General features: G+C 36.1%; 1 protein-coding gene across 1 annotated transcript; it reads right to left on the bottom strand.

Annotated features, from left to right (window-relative positions):
- Positions 1–112: 112 nt before the first annotated feature.
- LOC136803381 (inversin-A-like) lies at positions 113–27,944 on the bottom strand. Its single transcript, XM_067060105.1, has 14 exons — positions 27,416–27,944; positions 26,248–26,439; positions 25,654–25,863; positions 23,581–23,836; positions 22,726–22,956; positions 21,932–22,009; positions 21,280–21,478; positions 7,458–7,591; positions 6,616–6,773; positions 3,772–4,012; positions 2,590–2,703; positions 2,029–2,153; positions 1,523–1,722; positions 113–218 (listed from the first exon to the last, which is right to left on the bottom strand). Exons 1-14 carry the CDS (start codon positions 27,899–27,901, stop codon positions 185–187), a joined length of 2,658 nt encoding a protein of 885 aa, XP_066916206.1. The 5' UTR covers positions 27,902–27,944; the 3' UTR covers positions 113–184.

Genomic DNA, 27,944 nt, shown 5'->3' with positions numbered 1-27,944 from the left:
AAAAAGCATGAATTCATTCTATCTGATAATAATTCTATGATAAACTGTACGCAAATTTTCACGAAATATTCAGGAACACTTTTGTCGGGTTACGTTTATTTAGTTGATAATGAATTATTGACACCAATGGTGTTTTACGAGAAATTTTCAAGTCCACATCAAATTTTGATTCTTTAAAACTGTGTCAAGTGTTTTCGTCATTTCTCACTTCTTGCAAACTGAAAAGTTAGAAAATAATTACATTGAGATTAGACTTGAGTAAATTGTGAGTTCTTTATCGGTAAATTTTTGTTTGAAAAAATCATTGGGCTCTTCATGAAAAAAATTGAATATGGGGGGGGGGAGGGGGGGTTGGAGGATAACATTTTTTAGAAATTTACCCCCCGGACGGAATTTTTTCTCACCCCCGCACAAGCATCAGTTGACCCCCGGACATTCAAAATCACCTCTAATCAGAGCAAGTTTGCACCTTGCAAACAAGGCAAATTTTGCAGATTTTTCACTACCCCCGGACAAAATATCCTTCACCCCCATGTACAAAAATTTTCTAGAAGAGCACCATTCAACACTTTCTACCGACGAGTAGTTTGTGCCGACGTTTTAGAGAAATTCAGACTGGAATACATCAACAAACTGAGCAATTTTCATAATTCCTTTAACTTCTATAGCTTTAACTTTTGCATTGACCGAATTTAGCACTCAAGCATTCATTTTATACGAGAAAAAAATCAATGGAATTAAAAATCATTTGGGTAAAAAATAGTATCGGCAAAAATTAATTGTCGATTTAAAAGAACCTGCGACAAAAAAAATATTCGTCAACTCCAAAGAATTTCTTCTTCTCAGAGAGATTATTTTGTCAATCGTTACCGACGAATTTTCAATCGACTAGCTTTCATCTTCACTGCATAATGTTTTGCTATCTTTCCCATCCCCACTTTCTAACTTGAAAACAAAAGAATTTAAATCCCCAGCCATAAAAAATATAGGAATATCAATTCCCATCGATTTCAGTCCATTATTTTTATCCCCACTGGCCGAAAAAGTCCTACCGGGTCTGTGAGAAGGGGGTGTCCTTTTGAAAAACAGCCAAAGGACTTATGCATAATTTCTCACTCCAAAACCAATACTTTCAATCAATTAAACATTTCTTGCACAATAGCTCAGACAAAATATACACATGAAAACACACCATACAGCGAAACAAAAATTGCACCATTTTCCAGGAAATTCAATGAATGGGCTCTCCCTCATCCGAAGAAATAATATTATATAAAAGAAATGTATAAAAGTTAATTCATATGCTAAGGTTTATAAAATACGAATCTTTGTAATGGCAATGTAAAAAATGGGTGAAAAAAAATCTCGGCAAAGTGGCCAAATTATATCAAGAAAATAAAGCATCTAAATACACTTCCCTCTAAATGGGCTCTCCCTCATCCGTTAAGGGGGGGGGGGGGTGGAGGTGCCCTGGAAGTGCCCAATAAAACTTAGATTTTTTCCTAATATCTGAACGACATACCTGGTTAAATGTTTATTATTATTGTTGTTCGCGTTGAACATTTTCCTCTTTTCTTCCATATATTTCTTGTTAGACATTTTGATGTTTCGGAAACTTTGACTGTTGGCAAGATTCTCTGCATCTTCATTCAAACGTTTTGCACGAACCAAAAGTTGTTCAGTTTCTTTCATTAATTCTCGCATTAACATGATCTCCATATCCTATTATATAAAAGAAATGTATAAAAGTTAATTCATATGCTAAGGTTTATAAAATACGAATCTTTGTAATGGCAATGTAAAAAATGGGTGAAAAAAAATCTCGGCAAAGTGGCCAAATTATATCAAGAAAATAAAGCATCTAAATACACTTCCTTGTCGTACCTGAGTTCGCCCGAATGACTCCCCGGGAAATTATTTTAAATAAGCTTGCTAAAAGTTTTATCCAAGGAAAAGGCTCTCATTAGAAATTTGTATGAAAATTTACGTTGATTTTTATCGCAAAAGAATATGAAAAATTCTACGTACACTTTTCTTTATTTTCTCTTGAAATTCGCGTTGGTATTCTTCAGTCAGAACTCTTAACATGTAATCAGGGATTTCCACACAACTGGAACTCGCTTTCTTCGGTAGTTCACCAACGTATCGGTAATCTGCACAAATAGAAAAATAAATATAAATTCTTTAGGCTAAATTTCCACATGACCGCGATTTTTCATGACCCGTGAAATTGAATCCATGCAAAAATGTTCAAGAATTGAAATTAAACTGATTTAAGTGAGGGTAATTTCCACAAACAATTATTCTGTATCCAAGGATTAAAGCGGCCAATATAAGTTGCACCAGCTTGTGTGCTTTCATACAAACTCTGAGTCGAAAGTAAAATCTACTGCAAGAATTCAAAAAAAATGTGGAACTGAAAAACTGAAAAACTGGAGAGAAAAAAAAACAAATAAAGAAAGCGCTGGGTTCAATCCATCATCCGAAATGCGGCTCAAATTTTAAGGCAACACTTTTGCTTGCTTGGGAAAGGTTACAGGTTCATATCTAGCTTTCGGTTGACCCCTTTCCCGTAACCCGAAATATTACCTTTATTACTTGACGTCGTAGATTTTCCTTGCAACGTCATAATTTCCGAAGATTCGTTTTCGTAAGTGATTGATGATTCCTCTTGATTACCTTGTCTTGTGTCGCGGTAGACACCTGAAAAAAATGAAGAATTTAAAAGCTTGTAAAGTTATACGGCTAAAATGTATAGTTTCATCTAGATAATGGTTTTACATCGTGTTACGAGCTCTTTGTTATCATTTTTATATGGGGGTTCACGGTTGGCGAAGGAACGGAATAGGCCCTCCTATTTTCGGAAGGAGAATTTAGAGCCCTGATTTTCCCGACTTTTTGCAAAAATAAATCTCATGAAATCGCACGAGATTTTCAACGCAAAATATTTTAAAAGTTTTGATTCACAAAAAATCAATACGAGAAATTTCGTGAACTCCAATTAAAGTAACAAATTTTTACACGTATTGATAAAAGAAAAAATGTTTGTCCAAAATATTTACAAAAATATTTACTGTTGTGTTTGACAAATCATAGCAGGTGTTGTAATTTACGAAAGTCTTTCGCAATAGAAAACAAAAGTCATTAGAGGAGAATCAATTTATCTCCTAGCAGATTTCAATTCAAGATCTTTGGCTCCGTCGTGAAAATTTTCTAAAATTGTTTCGATTTTTAAAAAAGAAATGGTTCTACAGTAAAGTTCGATTAAAGGGCATCGTTCAAAGTTATCTCCTACCAATTGCTAACACAGAACTTTTAAACAAAAAAAATTAACAACTTTTTCTCCTTCTGGTGCCGCGCAAGCACACTTTAAGAAATTATTTCGTTTATTCTGCTTTGTTAGCAGAGAGGCGCGCTTACTTTCTACCGTCGTTTTGTATAAGATTCCTATTTCTGCACTAAGATTCTTGTCACTTTTCCGGAGTCTTTCTGCTATTTTCCCCGGGATAACCGGCATGAGATTGAAAAGGGTTTGTTTCTAAAGGTACGGAAAATCTTGTGTTTACCCACAAAACTGCCTAAATTTTCGAAGCTTATTTTTCAACTATCCAAAGTCCTGTTTTTTTCCCCGCTATAAAAGTGGCAAAGGAATCTTAGGGCAGAAATGAGAATCTTCAATACAAAAACAACGGTATATCCTGGTATATCATGAAAAATAACATCTATAAACTACTTATTCTAAGTAATAGAGTTGAGAGGGGCTAACAATACCTTTAGTACTGACGCTTTCACTGGCGTTGGAAGAAGTATAAATACTACTGCTATTAGCCAATGGGACGGCTTCTCCACGATTCACTTTACGCTTGTGATAATTCTTCCACGTGGTCCGAATCAAGTTGGCCGATTGTGTCAGAATATAGTGTGCTGTACGAGCTCCGTATTTTTGTAATAATTTGATGCATTTGTGGTCAGCGTTCTCTAGAGCAACATCCAAAGGTGTAATGGTACTGGTCTATATAAAAAGAGGAATGTAAAAGCTAAATAAATACGAGGCTAACTGCATTAACCTAACGAATGCCGAGAAAAAGAGTAGGGGAATCCAAGGAAATCTTTTGAATAACGAGAATCGGAGATTTTTTAAATTAGCAAAGTGTGACTTTATTAAACTGCGAATGTTAAGCATTTATAACCATCAAATTGTGAAAAAAGTAAAAAGGAAATTCTGCTAATCTGGATGTTAGGAAAGTAACCCCCACCCAATAATCATAAACTATCAACATAAAAGGGGTTGCGGAACGACCGTTCCGTTTTCGCAAAGCGAAGAAATTTCGACACTAACAAATTATTTTTATAAGTCAAACTTTTATTGATAATGTTTTCCAACTCAACTCTTTCTTTTTTATAAGAATTTTATAAGAACAATACGAGGCTCAAAAATTAAATACGCCGGGTTTTGAGCAATTCAAAAACAATTTCAGGCTCAAAGTGCAAAAAAGGACAGCCAAACCTTTAAAAATTTACTGGTTCTTATAAAACAGAGTGCAAGTGACAAAAAAAAACACACATGTTTCTTGTGCAATGGCTGAATGACCAACAACAAAGATATTACATTAGGCTTTAGGCTGGTAGTTTATCTGAATAAATTGAAAGACTTTTATCCCATCTTATTGTGACTTTTTAAAACAATTACTTAGCTCTCTATCTATAAAAATTTTACAAAGACAAATTTATCAACAATTCAAAAATTATATTGTACATTTCCCTTCAAAATTTAAAAGAAAATAGTGCGTAGTTTGAAAGATGATCTTGAGCTTTTCAGCCATTAGAACCTAGTATACAATCTCTCAAAATGTGCTACCTCTTTATGATATCATTCACTTCAAATGTAGTATCAATTTTCCGAAAAGGAATCAGCAGCCTAGCAATAATTTCCAGTAACTTATCAAGACTAGTGAGATTTTTTGCGTGATGAAATTTTGTCTTTTTGTGAGTCTATTTTGGCGATATTGTGTGTTCGGCAAAAAGATATTCCCAATGTTTCATTTATAAAATCAATCCAAACCAGTCCAAACTAATTTTTTCAAGAACCTTGCCTTGCAAAATAAAATTCAAAAACTTCTATAATTCATATAAGTATATTAAAGTAATGCCATTACTATTTATTAGGCGGTAATAATAACAAGCGTTATCTACAATCTCACGCCAAAGAGTTTATGAAAATATAAGTTGATTCGCCAGTAAAAAACACTTTTTTGTGAAAAGTATCTTGTTTGAAAATATATTCGAACTAGCATCAAAAGTAACATATAGGTACTTTTATCATTTAAGTTGTCTTTTGGGCTAAAGTCATCAATCATGCTTTTTTTATCACTTTATCGTACAAATATAAATCGGTATTATTCTAATTGATGATGATCAAGCTCCAATGTTAAACAAAAATCTCTCGAGAGTCAGCAAGCGATAATGGAATCAACAATCAATCAAGCCAAATCAAAATGATTCTATTATCGAAAAAATATTGTAGAAATCTTCAATGACGAAAATAGCAACTAGTAATTATCATTTTGATTCTGTTTTCCAGTACAGTCTTCTCTTTTGTTTCGTAAACATTGCACGGAATAACATGGAACTGGCACAATTTATATTATTCAGCAGCGCCGGACCATTTTATTATTCTCCCTCAATCACAATCTGTACATACAGTCATAATGCTATGTATATTTTGGTATTATGCTGCTTCTTTGTTGTGCACGTTCACCCACAAAAACTCTGAAACACTGCTGATTCAGCCAGTCGGCCGATCGGTAGTTAAAAGTCACCCATCACATCAATCAAGCAAGCTCCTTCACCTGAACCCTGAAGACAGAAGAGATGAAAATAATTATAGTTAGAGTAAAATGGAATAAACACACGACCCATTTGAATAAAAATAAGCCTGTGGAAAGAAAACATGGCCATATGATATCCATGAAACACATGGCCAAGAAAAAAACATTTTGTTTTGTGAGATGAAATCCAATTTAATACAAAAAAGTCAACACAAAAGAAAAAGTACTAATGTAACATTCCAAAGGTAGTTGAAACTATAAAGGTGAAAAAAAATGAACATTTACCTTTCAATGGGCCATAATCAGTCCAAAAATTAATGCATCTACCTCAAAAACCGAAGAGATTCGTTGGTTTTCAGGGCCGTCTTTGTTGTTTTGAAAATGAAACGCAGAAAAAAAGACTGGGCCCAGACATCTGGAAGAAGCGGGAAAAAAGCAAAGGAGATAAAGTTTTGGTAATATTACTATTATTTGTACAAAAGTTGCAATTTTCATAAAAGATCTTGCATTATAATACTCAAAACATAGATTATATTCTATTAAAATAAGTAATTTATGAAAAAAATACTTCAAATAGTGCTAAACTAATTTTAACCCCAACCAACACGAAGCAAAGTCGATATTTCGCCATTCCACCGGCTCATTTTCAGAAATTTTCGTACATATACAGATTTTTTTACGCCACGCGCAGATCTAGAGAAAGGATGCTACACTCCCTATTCGGGCGCTTCGCGCCCTCAAAACGGTCGTTCCGCAAAAATGCAGCCAAAACATTCAATAACATTACCTCTCCATAGTAGATCTGATTTCTCTTGGCACCGTGTTGTAAGAGCAAGCTCACTTTGTTAGGACATTTGCTACTGACAGCGATGTGTAGTGTAGATAGACCGTTCGTTAATGTTGTGTTCACATTGCAACGTCGTGTTAGCAGGAAGCGAAGACAGGCTAAAAAGAGAAAATAATTATAATGAAAGAGAACCTTTCTATTGACTGGCGCAGCTACCATTCACTACTCGCTAAAGTCTAGTGCCCCCTCTCCTTGCTTCTGTTCTATATTCTCTATGATATAGGCAATCGATGCACTTAAAAGTAACCTAAGCAGTTTAAACGGTTAGAAATTATCCGCGAGTATTTTCCTTTTAAAGAATAAAATAAAATATTTGGTTGAAATTTGATATCGCTAGTGCGCTTATAAAAATCAGAACGGGACCACCGACCTTGAGAAACCCAGGACCAAACTATATCCGTCATCTTTAATCGGAGTTTGAAACTGCCTCCAGGTTCTATATATAAAGTTCAGCGGAACCAACCTTTAAATACCTTAAGAAATTATAGGATGGATGTCATTCGTAACTTAACTTTGAGCTTAACGGCGTCACATAGTGAACATGGTCTAAATCTAGACGATGGCCAGTATGTGACGTCTGGGCTCTGGAAACCAATGCTCTTGCATAATCAGGTTGAGGTCATTTCATTGATGTCATCTGACCTCAAAACAATGATCTCAACTGAACGTCTGTAAACCTGAAGACCTCTAATATTGTTTAAAATAAAAATTCATATGAAAAATGACCATTTGAACGTACATAAATGATTAACTGTAAGTTTAAAGCAATAAATCATTCTTACCGTCATCAGCATTCTTGCAGGCTAGATGGATGGGAGTTTCCCCGCTCTTGTTCTTCAGTTCGAAGTTTGCCCTCTTCAAAGATAACAACCATAAAGAGTCACCTGACACGTTGGTCGCTGCCACGTGTGCTGGCCTGTCAATGAAATGGGAAGAAATCTTTTAGGAGACTTTTCCTTGCAGAAACGAAATTTTGGCGTTGAGACAGGTTGAGAGGGTACATGTTTTTTTCATATAAGCAAGTGTCTACCCCTATATCAGGCTGTTATGCTTAGTATTCTATTGTTCTAAAACAATAGAACCATTGGTTAGGTACCAAAAACTGAGCTTGCATATGCTTATAAACGTTATGCTTATAAAAGAAAAAACATGTATGGAATACAAATTTTGCATAGCCTAGCGATCGAAATCCACGCCCGATTGAATCAAATTCTTTCCTTGAAACTCTTTAATTTTTCTAGGAGTTGGTCTTGTTTGCGTGTTCTTTGTACACGATTCGCCAAAAATTTCTTAATAAGGATAATCAAACTAGCCATTTGGTCATTTGCGAAGTAAGCTACAAATCTGCAGGTGGACGAGCATATTACTTCTTCTTTAAGCGACTCGTTCTCCTAATAATTAATTGATCTTTTTAATTGATCTTAAATTGATAAGCATTCAACAGAAAAATGCATTTGTTACAATTTTCTTGTTAAGCCCAAAACCTGCACTATTCAATGAATGAAAATGCCAACGTTTTACAGTTCAATTAAGGTATTCTTATGTCATCCGGCTTCAACAAGTTAATTACATTTTAGTAATGAGAAGCTGGTTAATTATTTTCTTCGCTTTTTACGTGGAATTCGTAAATAATGCTAATTAAATTTTTAACAACAATGTTTTTTTTTCTTTCAACGATTTGTAGTGCAATGTATGTATTCGTATTAGGCAAATTATTTTACCTGTATTTTGTAGGTATTGCCTGTGTTCATTTTTATTTAAATTTACCATTCGACATTTTCGTCACAATGGTTAATTTGTGTGCTGTTTTTTCGTTATTTATACTACTTTGTTGAGATGACACAGAAAAGATCTTAAAACTATTCACCGTGTCTTTTTGGTTGAATTTACGTTGAAAAGCAACGCTCTTTTTGATAATTCACGGAAAGGCGCTCGAATTTTTCAAGCCTACGATGTTAATATATTTTGAGTTTTGAGCCGAAAATGTTCTTATTTTCACAGTATTTTTATGTGATTGTAAAAATTGGGTGCTTTAATAGAGTCAAGTACTTATAGGTTCTTAAGTTCTTAAGTTGTTATTTTTTTTATCTTCTAGCAATAATCATGAAAGTCTTCATCGGGACAGCTTTGATGGCAATCTTGGTCTCCACGGCAATGTCATATTTCGGATGCTTCCATTATGATTGTAAGAATATCGAATATATACTAAATTTACTAGTGCGGGAGTGGTATCTTTTTTTCGGAAATATTCTAAATTTTGGCTGTCTCTGGACGAGACTTTATCAGATTAACTAAAAACCCTTCTCAACTGAGAAAATCCTCTGGATGATTGAAAAGTACATTTGCACCAGGATAAAAATTGATACCCCTTTATGTGTCAATTCTTCTCATCATATTATGTGTAGTTATTGAAATTTTGTAATATTTTTCTTCATTTTCTATTCAGCAGCTGATCCAATGACAAATTCGTTGGAAAGACGAATCGATTCTTCATCCGATATTTTAAAGAAACACTACATTCAAACTATTGGTCATCAGAACACATATCACTCCAAGAAACTATTTTACATCGAATTATCCCCTATACCGAAAAACGATTCCATCGAACATTTGACGAACGTTTCTAGTCAGCTTCCCATTTTCAATCAGCTTAACCAAAAGGGGATTGTAACCATCGATCAATTGCTAAATGCTCACAAAAATAATAATATGGTTTTGATTCAAGGTCGAGGAGGTGTTGGTAAAAGCTTCACTCTGGAAACTGCTGCATTGCATTGGGCTGAGGGAAAAATTTGGCCGGATGTTAAATTCGTTTTCCTGTTGAAATTTCGAGAGTTAAATGTTTTCGTTGGTAAATCGTTTCGGGATTCGCTATCGAAAATATACGAGCAAACTTTCAAAAGTTTAAAATTCGAATATCTAGAAAATATTGGTGAAAAGATTGTATTTTTGATGGATGGCATCGATGAGTTTTCAGAATTAAATGCAACTCTTTCACAAAAACCCTTTGACAATGACAACTCTGTTGCATCAGGACTTTATAAACTTTTGAAGTCAAACTATTTTCCCGGGCGTCATTTGATAATGACTGGCAGAGTCTTTTCGTGTGAGCACATGAGAACGAAATTCAATGATGAAATATCAATCAGAAGTTATAGCACACATGGCTTCAATGCTGATCAAGTTAAAACATACATTGAAAATTATTTCGAACAAAATCAAACAAAAGCGAAGGAACTAATCCGCACTCTTCATCACCAGAAAAACCTTAACTTAATCTCAAGGACACCAAGTTTTCTTAGATCACTATGTGAAATACACCATCACATAAATTCAATACAATTCGAAGACATCCAGACCTACACACCACTGGTTCTTTTACAGTTCACACTTTTCTTACATCGCTATTTACATTTATCTACTGGACACAATGATTTGAATTCGACAATGTCGTACCCAGACCTAATGGAAATTTATTCGTTACCAGACGCGCGGAAAGTTCTGTTAGAGTTGTCTGAGATTGCTAAACTGACATTGGAGCGTAATGCCTATTTGATCGATGTTCAAGAATTTCAGAATGTTACGTCAACCATAATAGACATTCTGGAGAATTCAGGATTAATCAATAGAGTACAAACCATCTCTGGGGAGAAAATCGAGTTTCATGAGACGTTTATGCAAGAATTCTTGACGGCCGTATTTTTCTCAAAAATGGGTTCTTTAGATGATCTTGAATTGATGAGAAATGATAGATATACGGGTGTTGCACCCTATTATGCGGCATTTCAAGGCGCGTGTGTACCTGGTTCAAAACCTTCTTCCGTTATGTTGGCTTTCCAGCAGTCAAGAATTTGCCGGGCTGTTCATTATTCCGGTGATTTTTCATGCAATCCAGCTGACCAGGAGGAATTTGAATACATTGAATATGGGATGAGAAGAGAAAACTTCCTCGAAATTGTCCACGAGTATCAAAACAAACTGAATTCTCCACATTTCCAAATGGAACCACTCTTAGAACCCACTTTTCTTATTAATGCTGAAAATTTTTACCATAAACACTACCGCCGTTATCCAGAATCACATTCCATATTAAGAGCTTCTTACAAAGAGCCATGTCCATCTCGGCCGACGTTTTTTATCACCAATCGTATATTAGAAAGATGCGATGTTCGAAATTTTCAGAATATTACTAATTTCGTGTTGAAATGCAGCCCGAAAAGCTTGGCCGACGCGAGATACTCATTGAAGAATTTTTCGAAAGACTTCGAAGGATTGCACGATGCGTTTATTAATTTGAGAAGAAAAACAGATATAGACTGTTCGAAAAACCGTACTGAAGAGCTTGACGTGTGTCATTATTTTGGCCAACTGACCAACACGTATAAGGAACTTGCTGAATTCACTGGAGCTGAGGAAAAAGCTGGACGAAATCGTTTTTGATTATTGCTGGCGAAGACTAGGAACCATCTCTATTCAACAGGAAGATCACGATAATAGCTTCCTGCCAATACAATATTTCTTCGAATTGCCTATTGGCCATGCTGATAGAAACAAAGATCCTTATTATAAAAACAATATCGATTTTCTAAAACTTGTTCGCATCGAAGAATCAGATGATGTGCAAGCTCTGTTGCCTTATTTGTGTAATATAAAAAAGATTCAATTTTTTAATTCCTTTAACTACGAGATTCGACCACTTGAGCTTCTAGTCTCCACGTTGGTTAATTGCGCTGAATCAAAAGTAAAACATTTTCTGGTAGACTACCACCTTCAAAACCAAAAACCAAACTATGTAGCTGCCAATGAAATACCGTTAAAACAAATCTACAATATTGAGGAAATCACTTTTCGAATATTCTCAAACACCCATCGAGCTGTTCAACTTATTCGAGACAGCATCATCGCGTCTGTTTCAACCCTAACTTTTCGATTGAAAAAGCTGACGTTAGTGATGGTAGACGTGAACCTTCATTCGTGCAAACTGTTATTAGACATTAAAAAACTGGTGCAGAACATCAAAATCATCCCTTTCGCTGGAATATTACTTGATCGAAACATTGTTCGATTATGTAAACAAACCATCGTTGAAGCTACAGGAAACAACACCACACTGGGTACTTTTCAATTGCAACAGTGGAACCTAACAAACCGAGACAGTTCCCATAGCTGGCAGATAATCGAGGATTACGAGCTGAATGGTCGAGCTGAGCAATCGAATTCTGACCATTCATTCAGATCATTTGAGATATATTGTATCGTAAATGCAACTCTTGGATTATTTGGATATCTTTGTTTTTTACTCGCTTTACCAAGTCCCAGAATGGTTCGAGTGATTGGTTTCATATTGGGTGTAATAATTTTTGTATTTATGGCAAATGTTCTAATTAATATTCACAAAATTTAAACTTAAGCGAATAGTGGGTTATGTTTATTATAGTCATTTGTACGGTGGCTTTTTAGTGCCATAACAATGTGCGCGTTTTTTTTTACTTTTGCACAATTTTTTTATGTTGAAAAGTGAATCGCCTTTTTTCAATTTTAATCCAATTTCATTATTAATGTTTTGTGACAATACTTTTGTAAAAATTGCATTGCATTTACATGCATTTTTAATTGCATTTACAGAACTAACAGCACTGTCAGATAACACTCCCATATCTAACAGCACTATTAGATAACACTCCCATATCTAACAGCACTGTCAGATAACACTCCCATATCTAACAGCACTGTCAGATAACACTCCGATATCTAACATCACTGTCAGATAACACTCCGATATCTAACATCACTGTCAGATAACACTCCGATATCTAACAGCACTGTTAGATAACACTCCCATATCTAACAGCACTGTTAGATAACACTCCCATATCTAACAGCACTGTCAGATAACACTCCCATATCTAACAGCACTGTCAGATAACACACCGATATCTAACAGCACTGTCAGATAACACTCCCATATCTAGCAGCACTGTCAGATAACAATCTGATATCTAACAGCACTGTCAGATAACACCCCGATATCTAACAGCACTGTCAGATAACACCCCGATATCTAACAGCACTGTCAGATAACACCCCGATATCTAACAGCACTGTCAGATAACACTCCCATATCTAACAGCACTGTCAGATAACACCCCGATATCTAACAGCACTGTAAGATAACACTCCCATATCTAACAGCACTGTAAGATAACACTCCCATATCTAACAGCACTGTCAGATAACACACCGACATCTAACATCACTGTCAGATAACACTCCGACATCTAACAGCACTGTCAGATAACACTCCGATATCTAACAGCACTGTCAGATAACACTCCGATATCTACACTCACTGTCATAACACTCCGATATCTAACAGCACTGTCAGATAACACTCCGATATCTAACAGCACTGTCAGATAACACTCCGATATCTAACAGCACTGTCAGATAACACTCCGATATCTAACAGCACTGTCAGATAACACTCCCATATCTAACAGCACTGTCAGATAACACTCCCATATCTAACAGCACTGTCAGATAACACACCGATATCTAACAGCACTGTCAGATAACACACCGATATCTAACAGCACTGTCAGATAACACACCGATATCTAACAGCACTGTCAGATAACACTCCCATATCTAACAGCACTGTCAGATAACACACCGATATCTAACAGCACTGTCAGATAACACACCGATATCTAACAGCACTGTCAGATAACACACCGATATCTAACAGCACTGTCATTAAACACTCCCATATCTAACAGTACTGTCAGATAACACCCCGATATCTAACAGCGCTGTCAGATAGCACCCCGATATCTAACAGCACTGTCAGATAACACTCCGATATCTAACAGCACTGTCAGATAACACCCCAATATCTAACAGCACTGTCAGATAACACACCGATACCCTATTTCGGACCTCAAATCAGACCCTAATTTGGATCCCAATTCAGACCCTAATTTGGACCTAAAATCAGACCCTAATTCGGACCCCAATTCAGACCCTAATTCGGACCCCAAATCAGACCCTAATTTGGACCCCAAATCAGACCCTAATTTGGACCCCAAATCAGACCCTAATTTGGACCCCAAATCAGACCCTAATTTGAACCCCAAATCGGACCCTAACTTGGACCCCAAATCGGACCCTTATCTAACAAAGTCGGACCCTATCTAAAAAGTCGACTTTTTGATGCTTACTGATAACGCTAGATAATAATACCCTAACATCGTCAGGGTTTCAAAAGATTTTTCCAGGTTTGGGGTGGGGGTGCGAAGTTTGTTTCTGATGTTTTTGAAAAATCCTCCACTCCCCCCCCCCTAGTAGATACTTTCTTACCACTCCCTAAGTTTATGTAATTCAAAAACAAAACGTCAGATTTCATTTGTTTTTGGATTTGGTACGAGTTTTACGGATCATTCACTCCGTTGATATTTCAATAAATGGGGGGTTCCGAGAATCTGGTATTTACCGGTATTCCGGTATTGGGCTTATTTTCTTCCGGTATTCTGGTATTGGGCAGAAAAATTACCGGTATTTAAAATGCCTGCCGGTACCGGTATTTACAGAAAGATCTACTGATATTTCGGTAGAGGAAGAGAAAATTACTGGTATTCCGGTATTAAAACCACCTTTTTTAACAAAAACAGCCCGGTTTCGTCATTCTAAAAAAGGTGTCGTGAAGAGATTCGATTGTTTGATAAAATTTTCACCAGTTTTTAAGCAACGAGTTCGAAACATTTTTTGTATATTTAATCGAACTTTTTCCAGTTGATTAAGTTAGACAAAGTTCAGTTAGTTCGGTAATCGAACTGTTTGATTAATTACGTCTGGTTTATATGACGAACTTGCCAAACCCATACGTTTTCTCAGCCTGGTGTAACTATGATAAAGCCTTTCGTCAGTCCCTTACCAACAATCCGTAAAGAAAGTGACATGGGGTTCAACTGACGGTTATATTTTCAATCTGTGTGTAAGGACTAAGCTTTAATGGTTAAGTATTTTACCTGTGGTAACCACCTCTCCTAGTCCAGCTCCTAGCATGAATAAGTTGCAACCGTGGCAGTGGTCAGCAGAGTTTCAAAAGGCTCCTGGCCCCTGGGTTCCCAACCACCCCACCAGGCTGTTTCGGATCAAATTCCCCCAGTGTTTCATCGAATTATCAGGCTCCCCCTAAGTGTTTCCTGCCTTCCCAACCTGCTTAAATTTTTGATTCGTGGATTTTCCAATGGGTTCCGTTAGGGTTTTGGAGTCCCCTTTCTCACAGAGGGAGAAACAGTTAATCTGCCATGAACTGAAATGATAAAGTTTCGGCGTCAATAGTGAAAGAACAAGAGAGAGGTCACACCGCAGGCCCTTTTGCTACTTATCCTCTCCCTTACCTTCACTGTTCTCCTCTTGGTTTCCTTTTCTTACGCACTTCAATGGGTTTCAGTCGTCAATCGTCGTCAATCGATATTCAATCAGTTCGAGCGAGAATGTTAATTTTGGGCCTTCAACTTGATTTCGTCAAATATTTCGCTTTAAAACTCGAAGTTAAACCTCTACCCTTCGAATCTAATTTAGAGCGCTTCCAAATTGTTTGTGGTTAGAAAATTTCGTGGGAATGTGCAAGTATTTTGGAACTGATTGTTGATGATTTTTCGTTGTTGTCCGAACAATAGTAGGGGGAAATTTGTTCGTTTTTTTGAGGTCGCTCGATTTTTTTAGTCAAAGCACTTGTTATACATTTTTGGAAAGCTAAGGGGTAGGGGAATCAAAATAACTTGGGTGCCAATTTTGTTTCGGACACTTTGGTATGATTTTCGGACAAATACGACGGTCTCGGGCAAAAATCATAGGGTGAAAAAATAATGAAAATTTCAGCTTGAGAAAACGGAGACCTGTTATATATTTTTGGAAAGCTCTCAAAAAATTAAGATTAGTGATATATTGCGAGTATAGGTGATTTCAGTACCTAACTCGAGATATTGAGCTTCCGAAAGCGCTAAAACTGGACAAAACAGCTGTTTCTGGCTGAAAAACACTGAAAAACACTGTTTTTAAGGATTAAAATCTCGAGTTAGGTAAAGAAATCACCTATACTCGCAATATATCACTAATCTTAATTTTTTGAGAGCTTTCCAAAAATATACAACAGGTCTCCGTTTTCTCAAGTTAAAATTTTCACTAATTTTTCACCCTATGATTTTTGCCCAAGACTGTCGTATTTGTCCGAAAATCACACCAAAGTGTCCGAAACAAAATTGGCACCTAAGTTATTTTGATTCCCCTACCCCTTACCTTTCCAAAAATGTATAACAAGTGCTTTGACTAAAAAAATCGAGCGATTTTACAAATTTCCCCCTACTACAAAGGAAAAGTGTCGGTTTCTTATTGATCTTATGTTTCAGGTCTTTGAGTTCTTAGGTGCTCCTATAGTAAAAGACAAGTTGGAGGGCCAATCCCAGAGGATCGTGTTCTTGGGCATTGAGATCGAATCAGTTGACATCGCTATCCGACTACCTGTAGACAAGAAACTTATTTTTCCAATACTGTTGAATCTTAGCTCGTTCGGAAGAAATGTACAAAGCGTGAGCTCTTTCTCTCAGAGGTTCTCTTTCCTTTACATGCAAGGCTATGTTATTATTGGACGTCAATTAGTCAACACGCATTTTGTGTAGCTCTTCAAAAATGGTTAAATTTAGCAATTTTTTGAACGATCAAACATGAACGAAAATACCGGCAAAAAGCAACAAAAACAACCATCTAAAGAAGCAAAACAAAAACAAACATGCACTATCACCTCCGCTAAGATGACGATGACCAAAACCGTCTAAAATGCCGAAAGTGCCACCGCATGGTACACTACGAGTGCACACAATTATCGCTTTACCAGCTGCAAATTTTTGCCAACACTTATAACGAACAATATCTATGTCAGAATTGCGTGCGGATAACAAAATCTCTAATGAGTAAAATAGGTGAGAACTCGTATCATATGATGCAAAGGGATATTGAGAAGAAGGACCAGCTCAAAAACCAGCTAGCCAAAAACCGCAGCCTTAAGAACGATATCGAAAGCATCCTAACCAATAAGATGGCTGATTTTGAAATAAAAACCAAGCAGATTATAAAAGAAGAAATACAGCAAACAACATAATACATAGAAAAAACATCAGAAAAAACATTCGCTGGAATAGTTAAGAAACACAAGGATAATTTCAAATCAGCAGTGAGAGAACACCAACAAGGAAGTAAGAATGAAGAAAGAAACATCGAATCAGGAAAACGAAACATTATTATACATGGAATAGTAGAATTAGAGGTAGATACGAAAGAGGAACAACAGGAGCAAGACAAAATAGATATTGAAGGTATACTAAAGTACCATTGGCGTCCAAGATATTAAACCATCCCACCATCGCATCTGACTAATAAACAGAAAGGGCTACAATGGCATCAAGTTGTTCTTAAAAAGTACGGAGGAAAAAGAACGGATAATACAAAATCTGCCTAAGCTGAAACAATTCAACGAAATGGACCTTAGCTTTACAAACGACTTTACCATCAACGAAAGAAAAGTTATTAAAAACATGTGTCAAAAGGCGAAAAAAATGAATTTAGAAAATATGGTGACTTCGTTTGGCATGTAAGAGGAAGCCCTAGAACAAACCTTCACCTAGTTCAAAAACCTAGGATAAAGACCGAAACTACGTCTAGTCTGTCCATATCTTCTGAAGACTGGACGACAGACGAGGATTGGACAATATCTTATAAATCTAAAATTATTTCGTAGAGGTCGATATACCTGTGAAATATAATTCTATGAATGTAATATGTTTATTGAACCCGGTAGGGTTATCCTGCGACTGACCTTTCTACTTCTGTAGCTAAGCTCCATCATCAACATAAATCAGTTCGAGAAGGTCATAATATGTGGTCTACTTTCCTCCACTCTTAGATGGGAAATCCCTTATGATGAGCCCTGTTGTGTCCTCCCAATCCCTAGCTTTGTCTACTGATGCGTCCTTTTTGGGTTTTGGTTCGTTTTATCAGGGATATTGGTTCTCTGCTTCCTGGCCTCCCCACCTGCAAACTGTCTACTTGAGACAGTTAACCGCACATTCAACGCCAAACACATACAGATACGGCATTTTTTCTTACAAAACATCAAGTTACTCCCTTTCCAGTCAGTGAAGCTTCTTTGCGTTTTTATGCTGTTTCCTTTGCTTATCGTAAGCTTATCGTTCAAAACTATCAAGATGTATATATTCGAAGTCATTTGCCAAAATAATAAGCTCAGTCAATTTTCACGCTTATCAGACTTCGACATCTTATTTCATACTCGTCGTGGCCTTCCACGACGAGTATGAAATAAGATGTCGAAGTCTGATAAGCGTCAAGTAATCTCAAGGTAACTCATCTCGACCAATCAGGCCCTCAATCACATTTCAACACGTTCATATTATCCTGGACTATCTCAACCATTCGGGATTTTCACCTACTGCCAAACCCATGTTTCAAGCTGCCTCTCCCCTTGGATTTATCGAGTACAGTATTCAATGAACTTCCCACTATAAAATTTCTAGCATTTCGTTCGGTATCGTCTAATAGCAAGTTTATGTATTCGAGATAAATCGGGGGGGGGGGGGGACGTTATAAAGCAAAATCACCAAAATACGGTCGTCTGTTTAGGTGAGCAAAGGCAATATAGAGCCGTACATCAACTATCGACTTTGTTTTGAATTATTTCACTTACCGTCGCCCTCGATATCTTCCGATACATGAACTTGGTAAAAATTTTACCAGTACGCCGGTATTTTTTAAATTCGGCTGGTTTTTTGTCAGTATCGGTATTTAAGTAATTTTTAACCGGTCTTCCGGTATTTGACGGAAAAAGTAGCGGTATTTCGGTATTTTGTACCCTCGAAGCCCCCCACTTAAGAGTCAAAATATTATAAGATGCTAACAGTGCTGTTAGATATTGAGGTGTTATCTGACAGTGCTGTTAGATATAGGAGTGTTATCTGACAGTGCTGTTAGATATGGGAGTGTTATCTGACAGTGCTGTTAGATATCGGAGTGTTATCTGACAGTGCTGTTAGATATCGGTGTGTTATCTGACAATGCTGTTAGATATGGGAGTGATATCTGACAGTGCTGTTAGATATTGGAGTGTTATCTGAAAGTGCTGTTAGATATGGGAGTGTTATCTGACAGTGCTGTTAGATATCGGAGTGTTATCTGACAGTGCTGTTAGATATCGGAGTGTTATCTGACAGTGCTGTTAGATATCGGAGTGTTATCTAACAGTGCTGTTAGATATGGGAGTGTTATCTAATAGTGCTGTTAGATATTGGAGTGTTATCTGACAGTGCTGTTAGATATTGGAGTGTTATCTGACAGTGCTGTTAGTTCTGTAAATGCAATTAAAAATGCATGTAAATGCAATGCAATTTTTACAAAAGTATTGTCACAAAACATTAATAATGAAATTGGATTAAAATTGAAAAAAGGCGATTCAGCTTTTCAATATAAAAAAAATTGTGCAAAAGTAAAAAAAAAATGCGCACATTTATATGGCACTAAGGAGCCACCGTACATTTGTACACAATATTTTGTTGCGAATTTTTCATTGAATCTTTGTAGGTAGAATAAATAGTTTCATTAAACATTGTAAGTAAGGGCTAAAAAATATATTTTTTGCTCGATATTTTCATGTACACATCAATATTATTTGGGAAAAAAGATATAGTTTGCAGATTTCCAACCGGAAAAAAAACTTTGGTTAGTTTCTTTCTTTCTTTTTGATTCTCATAGTGTCCTGGGAATGGATTTTTGAAAAAAGAGCAAGTATGGGGGGGAGAAACTTTTTTGGATCCAGGGGTGGGGCAAATTTAGCGAGGGGAGAAGGATTTCACAGACAGAGGAGAGGGCAACAACATTTCTGCTTTCAAATATGAAAATTAGTAGTAAAAAGTATCAAAACGAGCAATTTAAGTAAAAATCCAAAATTGAAGGAATTTGGGAATTTTTTTACCTTAACATTTTTATTGACAAAGTTTGCAATCTACCACAGCTGAACAAAATGAAGGAAAGCCTCGAATAGTCCGGCGGCTTCAACCTTTGGGGCTACTTAGGCAAATGGAGGGTACGGTATGTGCCGCCCTTAAGAGTACCTTTTTTGGATTTCCCGCTAAGGGTCGGAAAAATCATAAAATCTAATTTCAGTCCCACTAAGGGTAGGAGAAATAAGAAAATTTCAACTTTTTATCCACAGAAAGATCGAAATTCCGCAACCCTAGTAACCCCCCCCCCTCCAGGGGGGGGGTCAAGCCTCAGGGTACTAAAGCATAGCCTAGAGAGGGTACTTATCTAAAAAATTTTTTGACTCATACCACCCACCCAAATAAGTACCCGGGTACTTAATGACTTTTCCCTTCTCGACCCTATACCCACCCAAAAAGTATCCGGGTACTTAAGGACTTTTCTCTTCTAGACCCCATACCAAGCCAAAAAGTACCCGGGTACTTAAGGACTTTTCCTTCTTAGACCCTATACCTACAAAAAATAAATTTATTACTTATTAATCTTTCTCAATTCTACACTCATCAAAATTAAACCCACCCTTATAACTGTTAATTTTAATTTTCCTTTACTATTAGCCCAACTAATAAGCCAGGCGTAATTTACAGTAATACATTCGGGTATATTGATTGCCTTATTTTTTAAACATGAAAACAGATGAAAACAATGTAAAAGCACTTTTTCACAATCTTACAAAATCTTAGAACAGGTTTAACAAAAGATCTAGTTTCTGAAATATCTGGAAATATAAAAAGTATAAACCAGAGTAAATTAGCAAATTAGCAAAACTAAACATAAAATAAGAAACTAATATAAACTAAATATAACCAGTTGCAATAGACCCAAGTAAAATTCACTTTAAAAACGAGAATCTGTAACACTTTTAATCTAAACTCCATTTGTTATACTTCATTGAGCTTTGTTGTGATCAAAACAAGCAAAACAGGACCTTGGCTTTCACTTTCACTTCAAAACTTTTCCCTAAATTTCTTTTTCTTGGCAGGTCTTTTTATGTTTTGATATTACATCAACAATATAAAACAATTTAAAACTTTCTTTTCATCGTTAATATTTTTATATGGCAGAATCATGTTTTTATCTGTTCTTCGTGTCAAATTTTATGCTAGAAGTAACTTATTTTTAACCATCCAATGATGGAATAAAAATGTCACAGGTTTTTAACAATACTTAAGTCTCAAAGCCCTTAAATTATCTTGAAAACAAAATAAAACTACTCACCAGTACTCACCAAAATTGAGTCAAGGTACTTATTTTACAAAGAAAATTCACATAAGACCCACCCAATTAGTACCCGGGTACTTGTTTGATTAAACAAACTTGGCTCCCCACCCACCCAAAAAGTACCCGGGTACTTATCAATTTTTTTTTGGAAAAACACCCACCCCACCGGCTATGCTTTAGTACCCTGAGGGTTGACCCCCCCCCTGCCCCCTCTTCGGGACGCTGCTATAGGGAGAATCTCAGAGATCTGTTAGTAAAACTAATTTCACTTACGATTTGCCCTCTTTGTCTTGGTGGTCTGGGTTCGCACCAGCTTGAAGAAGAGTCTCTGTGAACCGGTGATCTTTCATATGGCATGCCGTGAATAGAGCTGTTCGTCCCTGACTATCAACTTGGTCTATCGAGATAGTCGGTTGAAGAAGTAAAAGTTCTAAGCATTCGAATTGATTGCAATTACACGCCAGATGTAAAGCTGAAATCGAAACAAGTTGATTCAATGAAGACAGAGCCCTATCCAAAGTTTATTTGCTTTAAGTATGCAATTCTTGCTTGGTACCATATGGAAACCATACCATCGTAATTATAATAATTCCCTTGAGGGTGGTTTCAACAGCGAATGGACTTCAACAACACGTAGAAGTTGTTTTTCATACAACGCATAAATTTCATACTACTCTACCTTTATTTCTTAATTTTCAAGTCCCAAAAAGGCGGGTTTAAGAATTTCTAATATTCATATCTGGCAAATCATCCGTTTAACCTTTAAATCTTTTTCCTCGCAAAAGTCAACGAGTAACGAGTATGAATTTAGGCCATATTTTGACTTCATAATTCTAAGGTTCCTAGGTTATTCTTTCCGATGTAGATTAAATATTGAAACTCTTTCGGAAAACTCACAACATGATAAACAATAAATTACACCTACCACAATATTGGTCACCTTTAGTGATAGCATTGACATCTGCGTCTTCAATCAGTAAAATCTTCATTGCTTCGGTGAAACCTGTTTTTCGTAAATAGAAATTCGAGGAAAAAATTATCATCTTAAGCCCCCCAAGCGGTTTGCGCGATGGCGTGATAGGGACCTTTTTGTAGCGTGATTACGTGATTTGAAATTTTTTTTCGTGATTGCGTGTTGACATGATCGTGATTTGAAAAACTTTTAAGCCGTGATACGTGATTTGGACTTTTTCAAAGAAATGCGCGATTGTCCATTTTTTGCAGATTTTCGTGATCGTGATTAAAGACAAAAAATTGTGTGATATCGTGATTAGAGCTACCGCTGGGGGGTCATTATAAGCCGATAACTAAACTCTCTTAAAAGAAACATGCGCTGAATCAGTGCACATATAGCTCAAATACTGGGATTGTCCGTAACTGATCGAATTACAAAGTGTTTGAGTTTTGAAGAGGAAAAATAAACCGAGACTCTCCAAGGAATAAGGAAGTAGTTCGAGTTATTGAGAGTTAGCAGCATACTTCGTACTTTAAAAATGACCATTATATATTTGACAAAGTAAAGAAATGGACACTAAACCACAGATTACTTATTTGACACATCCCATGCAACGATAGGTGAAAAAACCCACTAGTATGGCGGAAAGCGAAGAGAGATCGATCAAATTTCCGTCCAGCATGGAATTTTAGTCTACTTTTTAATCGGGGATGTAGAAAAGCTCTTCTAGTGTTTTATATAAGATATCTGTGCATAAAACATACCCATGCAAACTGCCCAATGGATAGGTTGCAAACCTTGATCGTCTGCTACTGATAAATCAGCTCCCATGGTAACAAGTGTTTTCAAGAAATAGATTTTAGCACCGGTGGTGTTTGCATCACTGGCATCTAGACGCACCGAATAGTGGATAGGAAATACACCGTGATTATCAGGCGAGTTCAAGGTTAATCCAACACTCCCCAGATCCGCTAAACATGATGTCGATGAATATTCTGAGAGGAAAAAATAGTTATATTTATCAAATTACTAAAATTTAACAAAAATGTCATCAAAAAGTTCTTTTTTAACCCTTTAACTGCCGTTTGTATTTTTTAAGGTTCGACCTATTTGCCACGGAAAAAAAGAAGGTTCAACCTATTTGCAAGATGTCGGCATATGCCGACAAAAGCGACCACAGAGCTTACCATCACATTTAGCTTTATTTTCTGAAAAATATCAGAAATATAAGCGATATGTGTTTACCTTGAGTTGAAATATGTATAATTATGAAAAACATCTTTGAAACATATTTTAATTAATGAAATCAAGTTCAAAATCAAACTTCCAATAAACTTAAGGAAAAACCCTCTGGCAAATAGGTCGGGATCTCTCTTGTCGACAAATGCCGACGTTGGCAAATTTGTCGAGATCTATCTTGTCGGCATATGCCGACAGCGGCACTGAAAGGGTTAAGACAAGTTTAGTAGACGAAATCTTTAAATTTTGTCTCAAAATAATCTCAAATTTTGATTGTCTTTCCAACGAATACAAAACCACCACACAGTTCGAATTTTATCAAAAGTATATATTGAGACAGTCTTTACCACGAACCCCAAATAAAGTCAAGTGAAACCTACCAGCGGCATAATGAATGAGTGAGTGTCCTTCCCCATCTCTGACGTCAGCAGATGCACCGTGATCCAGCAGCGCTCGAACTATAACTTGGTTGTTAGCCACCACAGCATTGGTCAATGGAAAACGCTGTGCTTTGTTGGCGATTTGAAGAAGAGTAGGGCTGTGAGGAACTAACATGTTCACGATGGTGTGTGAAGTGTTACGATTTGCGTGGTGAAGAGCTGTATTTCCTTCATTATCCACCATGAGGACATTGACCTGGGAAAATAATAAGTAAACAGTAAGAGTCGTATACTAGCCGCATTTTGTAAACTATTATCCTTTTCAGAGTCAACGGGATTAACAAAATTAACAAATCTATTTATATATTTTTTCCAAAGAATTTCTTAACCCTATTTTTATCAGTGGGGGGGGGGTGTTTTCCACCAGGCTGGCACTCTTTTGCTAATAGCTCACTGAAAAAAAATTTTAACACTCTGAAAGTTTTTGACTTTTAATATAATTCTATTAGCAGCAGGCATACCAAATTTTACAATTATACACCGACCAGATCAGGTTTTATGACTTTTTTGTGCAGGCATATCATAAAATCCAGCTAAAACCCTGTAAAATCCAGCTAAAACCCTGTAAAATCCCAAAATCTTAAATTTAGCATAACTTTTTTTCTAGGCATCCAACTGACTTCAAATTTTGACAGGTTTTAGGTATCAATAATAAATTTTAAAAAATATTTTAAAAATCTTCAAAAACTGTTGACGTCATAAAAAATGACGTCATTGTTTTTTGAAAAAATTTACTCATTTTCTGCATTGATTTTAAACGTCAATTTTATTAGTATGTTAAAAACCGGCAAATATATTAAAGATATTTATTTTGGCTTTCAGAAATTCAAAATAGAATTGAAAAATCTCCATTCGTTCAACTTTAATTGCTATTTTATTGAATAGTACTTTTTCATTGGTCAGCGATAACTGTGAAACTTTGTGATGACGTCATAACCTTTATGATGACGTCATCAACCCAAATTTTTTTCTTTGAACTCCTTTTATGGTAGAGAACATTTCTGCCAAATTTCAAGTCCATATCTTTTCTAGATCAAAAGTTATGCAAGGCTGGTGGAAAACACCCCCCCCCCCCCCCCTTGAGAATACAAAATCCGAAAAAGCCTGATAATAATAATTAATGATTCAGATTTCCATTTAAACACATTTTTGAAGCGGATCTTCACAAGCAAAAAGAAGAAGAACCCTTGGAAGATATTGAAAAATATTTCAGTTTCAATTTCAATTTGAAAACATTGTGTTATTTTCATTACATTTTTTGGAGAAAAAAATCACCCCATATCACTTTATAATGACCCCCCCCCCATTTTATGACCTTTATGTTACGAAGTGCAAAAATAGGCCAAAAAACTTTAATTTTCCTACAGATTTTTGGCAAAATCAGGTGAATAGCACTTAATTATATGACCCCTCCCCCCATTTTGTTGATTTTTATCTGGAGCATCCGCCCCCTACAATTAAGCACGCAAGAGTACATCATACAAATTATCTCGATAGCATTGGGATTATACTTTAATGGGTTAAACTTTCGCGGGGATTAAATTTCGCAGATTTCGCGGAAATTAAGTCCCAATGGATATTTGGATGCGCCTCATCCGCGAATTTTTTTGTAAACAAAACTCAAAATATGTCAAAGAAATACTATTTGAATGGTTACTTGCATCAAAGAGGCGCTAATAATGTGTATTTCAACAACCGATATGCATGATTTGACAGTAAAAGGTACAAAATCGTGAAAATATTGTCAACAAAAATGCCACCCGCGAAATTAAGTCCCCGCGAAAATTTTGAACTTCGCGGATAGGCCCAACCGCGAAATTTAATCCCCGCAAAAGTTTATCCCATTAAAGTATGTGATGATATGTGATAACATATCGAGAAATAATAAAGAACTAACTTATAATAGCTACAAGGTGTTTCATGCTGGCGCAATAAGTGATAACATGAAATAACAATTTAATATAATTAAGGAATTTAAATTGATATAATTCATAATGTTCCATACATAAGTACCTCTTTAGCGAGAAGAATCATCACATTTTCAGGTAATTCGTTTTCAACAGCGTGCATGAGAGGTGTTTTACCGTAATGATCAGGTGACTCCATATCAGCAATTAAACATTGTTGAGCAAGAGCTTGCAACGTGCCCGGGTTCTTTTGGATAGCTGAGAGATGGATCAAGTTATAACGATTTCGACCATGCGGGAAAAGATTGACATTTTTCTGAAAAAGAAAAAGAAAAAGAAAAAATGGTAAATTGTTTGTTTTCATGCATTTTTCTCATTACTTTTTAAGAATCACTGAGTCCGTCAGTTTTTCATTATTTTTAATTATCTAAGTCCGTTCCTCGCAAAATCTTAGAAATCGTGGTAAAAACAGTCTTTTAAAAGCTACAGAGAAAGATGCATTTCATGGTATCCAACTGAGTTATATCGCTCTAGAATATGGTCAGAGTGCAATGTATAATATCCATATCAAAAAAAAAGACATCAAATTTAATCACTCCTCTCAAAACAAAATTAAAAGAGCTGAAATTGAAATTTTTCTTATAAAAATATTCTTCCAAAGTTAAATTCGAATTCAAAATAAAACCATCATCCCCCTTACCTTTAGAATGCAAGCAAGAAAATCAGCCATATTGTTTTCAATAATATGACTGATCAGTGATTTCCCATTGGCCATTTGTCCGTTGGCATCACAACCAGCTATCAGAAGTTCGTTGAAAATTTGAAGACTGTCATTGATGAGAAGGGAATGACATAAAGGTGTTCGTCCAACTTCATCTTTTTCCTCTAAGATCTAAAATCAAAAAACAAAGAAATGGTCAATATTAGAATGAATTTGCATCGATTTCAAAGATATATGGGAAAGATAGCTGGCCTAGTGGTTAGAACGTCACCAGGACTTCTAATGTTAAGGTTGTGCGTTTAAACCCTATCGTAGAATCAAAAACCACCGTTCGACAAAATTGGCAGATATGTATAAAAATCCATTCCGAACCAACCTAAGCCAAGCGAGATATTGAAAAAAACTTCATTCGTGGAATAGCCAAGACAATCTTGCAAACGATCATGAGGAAGTTGAATGGTGTGCCGTTCTTATCATTCGGTAATAACCACTGACCTTTATATACCCCTGGACCAAGCTATATCCACCACATTTGATCGAAGTTTATTTTGAATTGGTACCCTTAAAGAAGCCATTGCAATGTTAAAAATTAACGTCTAACGGCGCTACATCATCAAAAGTAGTCGAGGGAAAGTAGATCTAGCGCTCTCGATGCATTTACACCGCTATCGAGTAGTGCCGCCATTAGGGTACCACTTTTCAAAAAAATCCGATCAAAGATTTTGCTTGGCCGGGATTGAGAAACTTGGTCCAGGGTATATAAAGGTCAGTGGTAATAACACGTTGACGCACAACTTGACAACAGTAGTTAATTTTGCTAATAAAAATAAAGTGGCCTAGCTCGCTAATCGAACTTCTGTAATAAGTAACCTTTTTTTAATTCGAACTAATTCTCGATAGTAATACCTTGATCCAAAACTCCGTATAATTACAATCAACTTACAACAACCTACTTTTTCTGATGAGGGGGGGTTAAGTCTGGTACTGACTAGCGCTGTAAAAGAATTAATTTTAGTACCGTAGTAGGAAACAAAATAAAATATAGGATTGAATTGTCCTTTAGATTAATTTCGTGCCCCGAAATCTGTCCCCTCATAAGACATAATAGGACTTTCAATCATTGTCAAAATTTATAAAATAAACTCACCATAGTATCACCTTTATGTTCGCATAGCAATTTAACAAAAGGTACCGATTTCTTGCTGATGGCAATGTGTAGTGGTGAAATTTTGCTAGACTCCAATACAGCACCTTGTTGCAGCAAATAAGTACAAATTTCATACTTGTCCAGAATAATACACCAATGGATGGCAGATTTACCATGAGCATCTTTGGTGTCCAGTGGTATTCCTGTTGACACTAATACTTTTATACATTCTAGATAATCCTTTTCCTCCTTCACTTGTCCAGAGCCTTGTAAACAGTTTATCAGAATCGGGTTTCCGTCAGCTGCTCGAGCATTCAATACAACAAATTTCTTTTCACTTTTAATTTTATCAGAATATAAAACTTCTTGAAGGTCTTGGTAATTTCCTTGGTAAGAGGCTTGGAACAAGAACATAGCCATGTTGATTTCAGACTTTTTATGACGTCGACCTTTCGATCTTTCTCCACTTGTCTTTTTCTCGGCCATGATGGTGCAGTGGGATGCGATATTTTGTTTTTATTACTTATTT

This window comes from Clytia hemisphaerica, unplaced genomic scaffold, assembly GCF_902728285.1.
Source record: "Clytia hemisphaerica strain Z4C2 unplaced genomic scaffold, Clytia hemisphaerica genome assembly, whole genome shotgun sequence".
In the NCBI taxonomy this organism is placed as follows: domain Eukaryota; kingdom Metazoa; phylum Cnidaria; class Hydrozoa; order Leptothecata; family Clytiidae; genus Clytia; species Clytia hemisphaerica.
The sequence above is the reverse complement of the archived record's forward strand: the minus strand, read 5'-3'. Positions and strand labels throughout refer to the sequence as shown.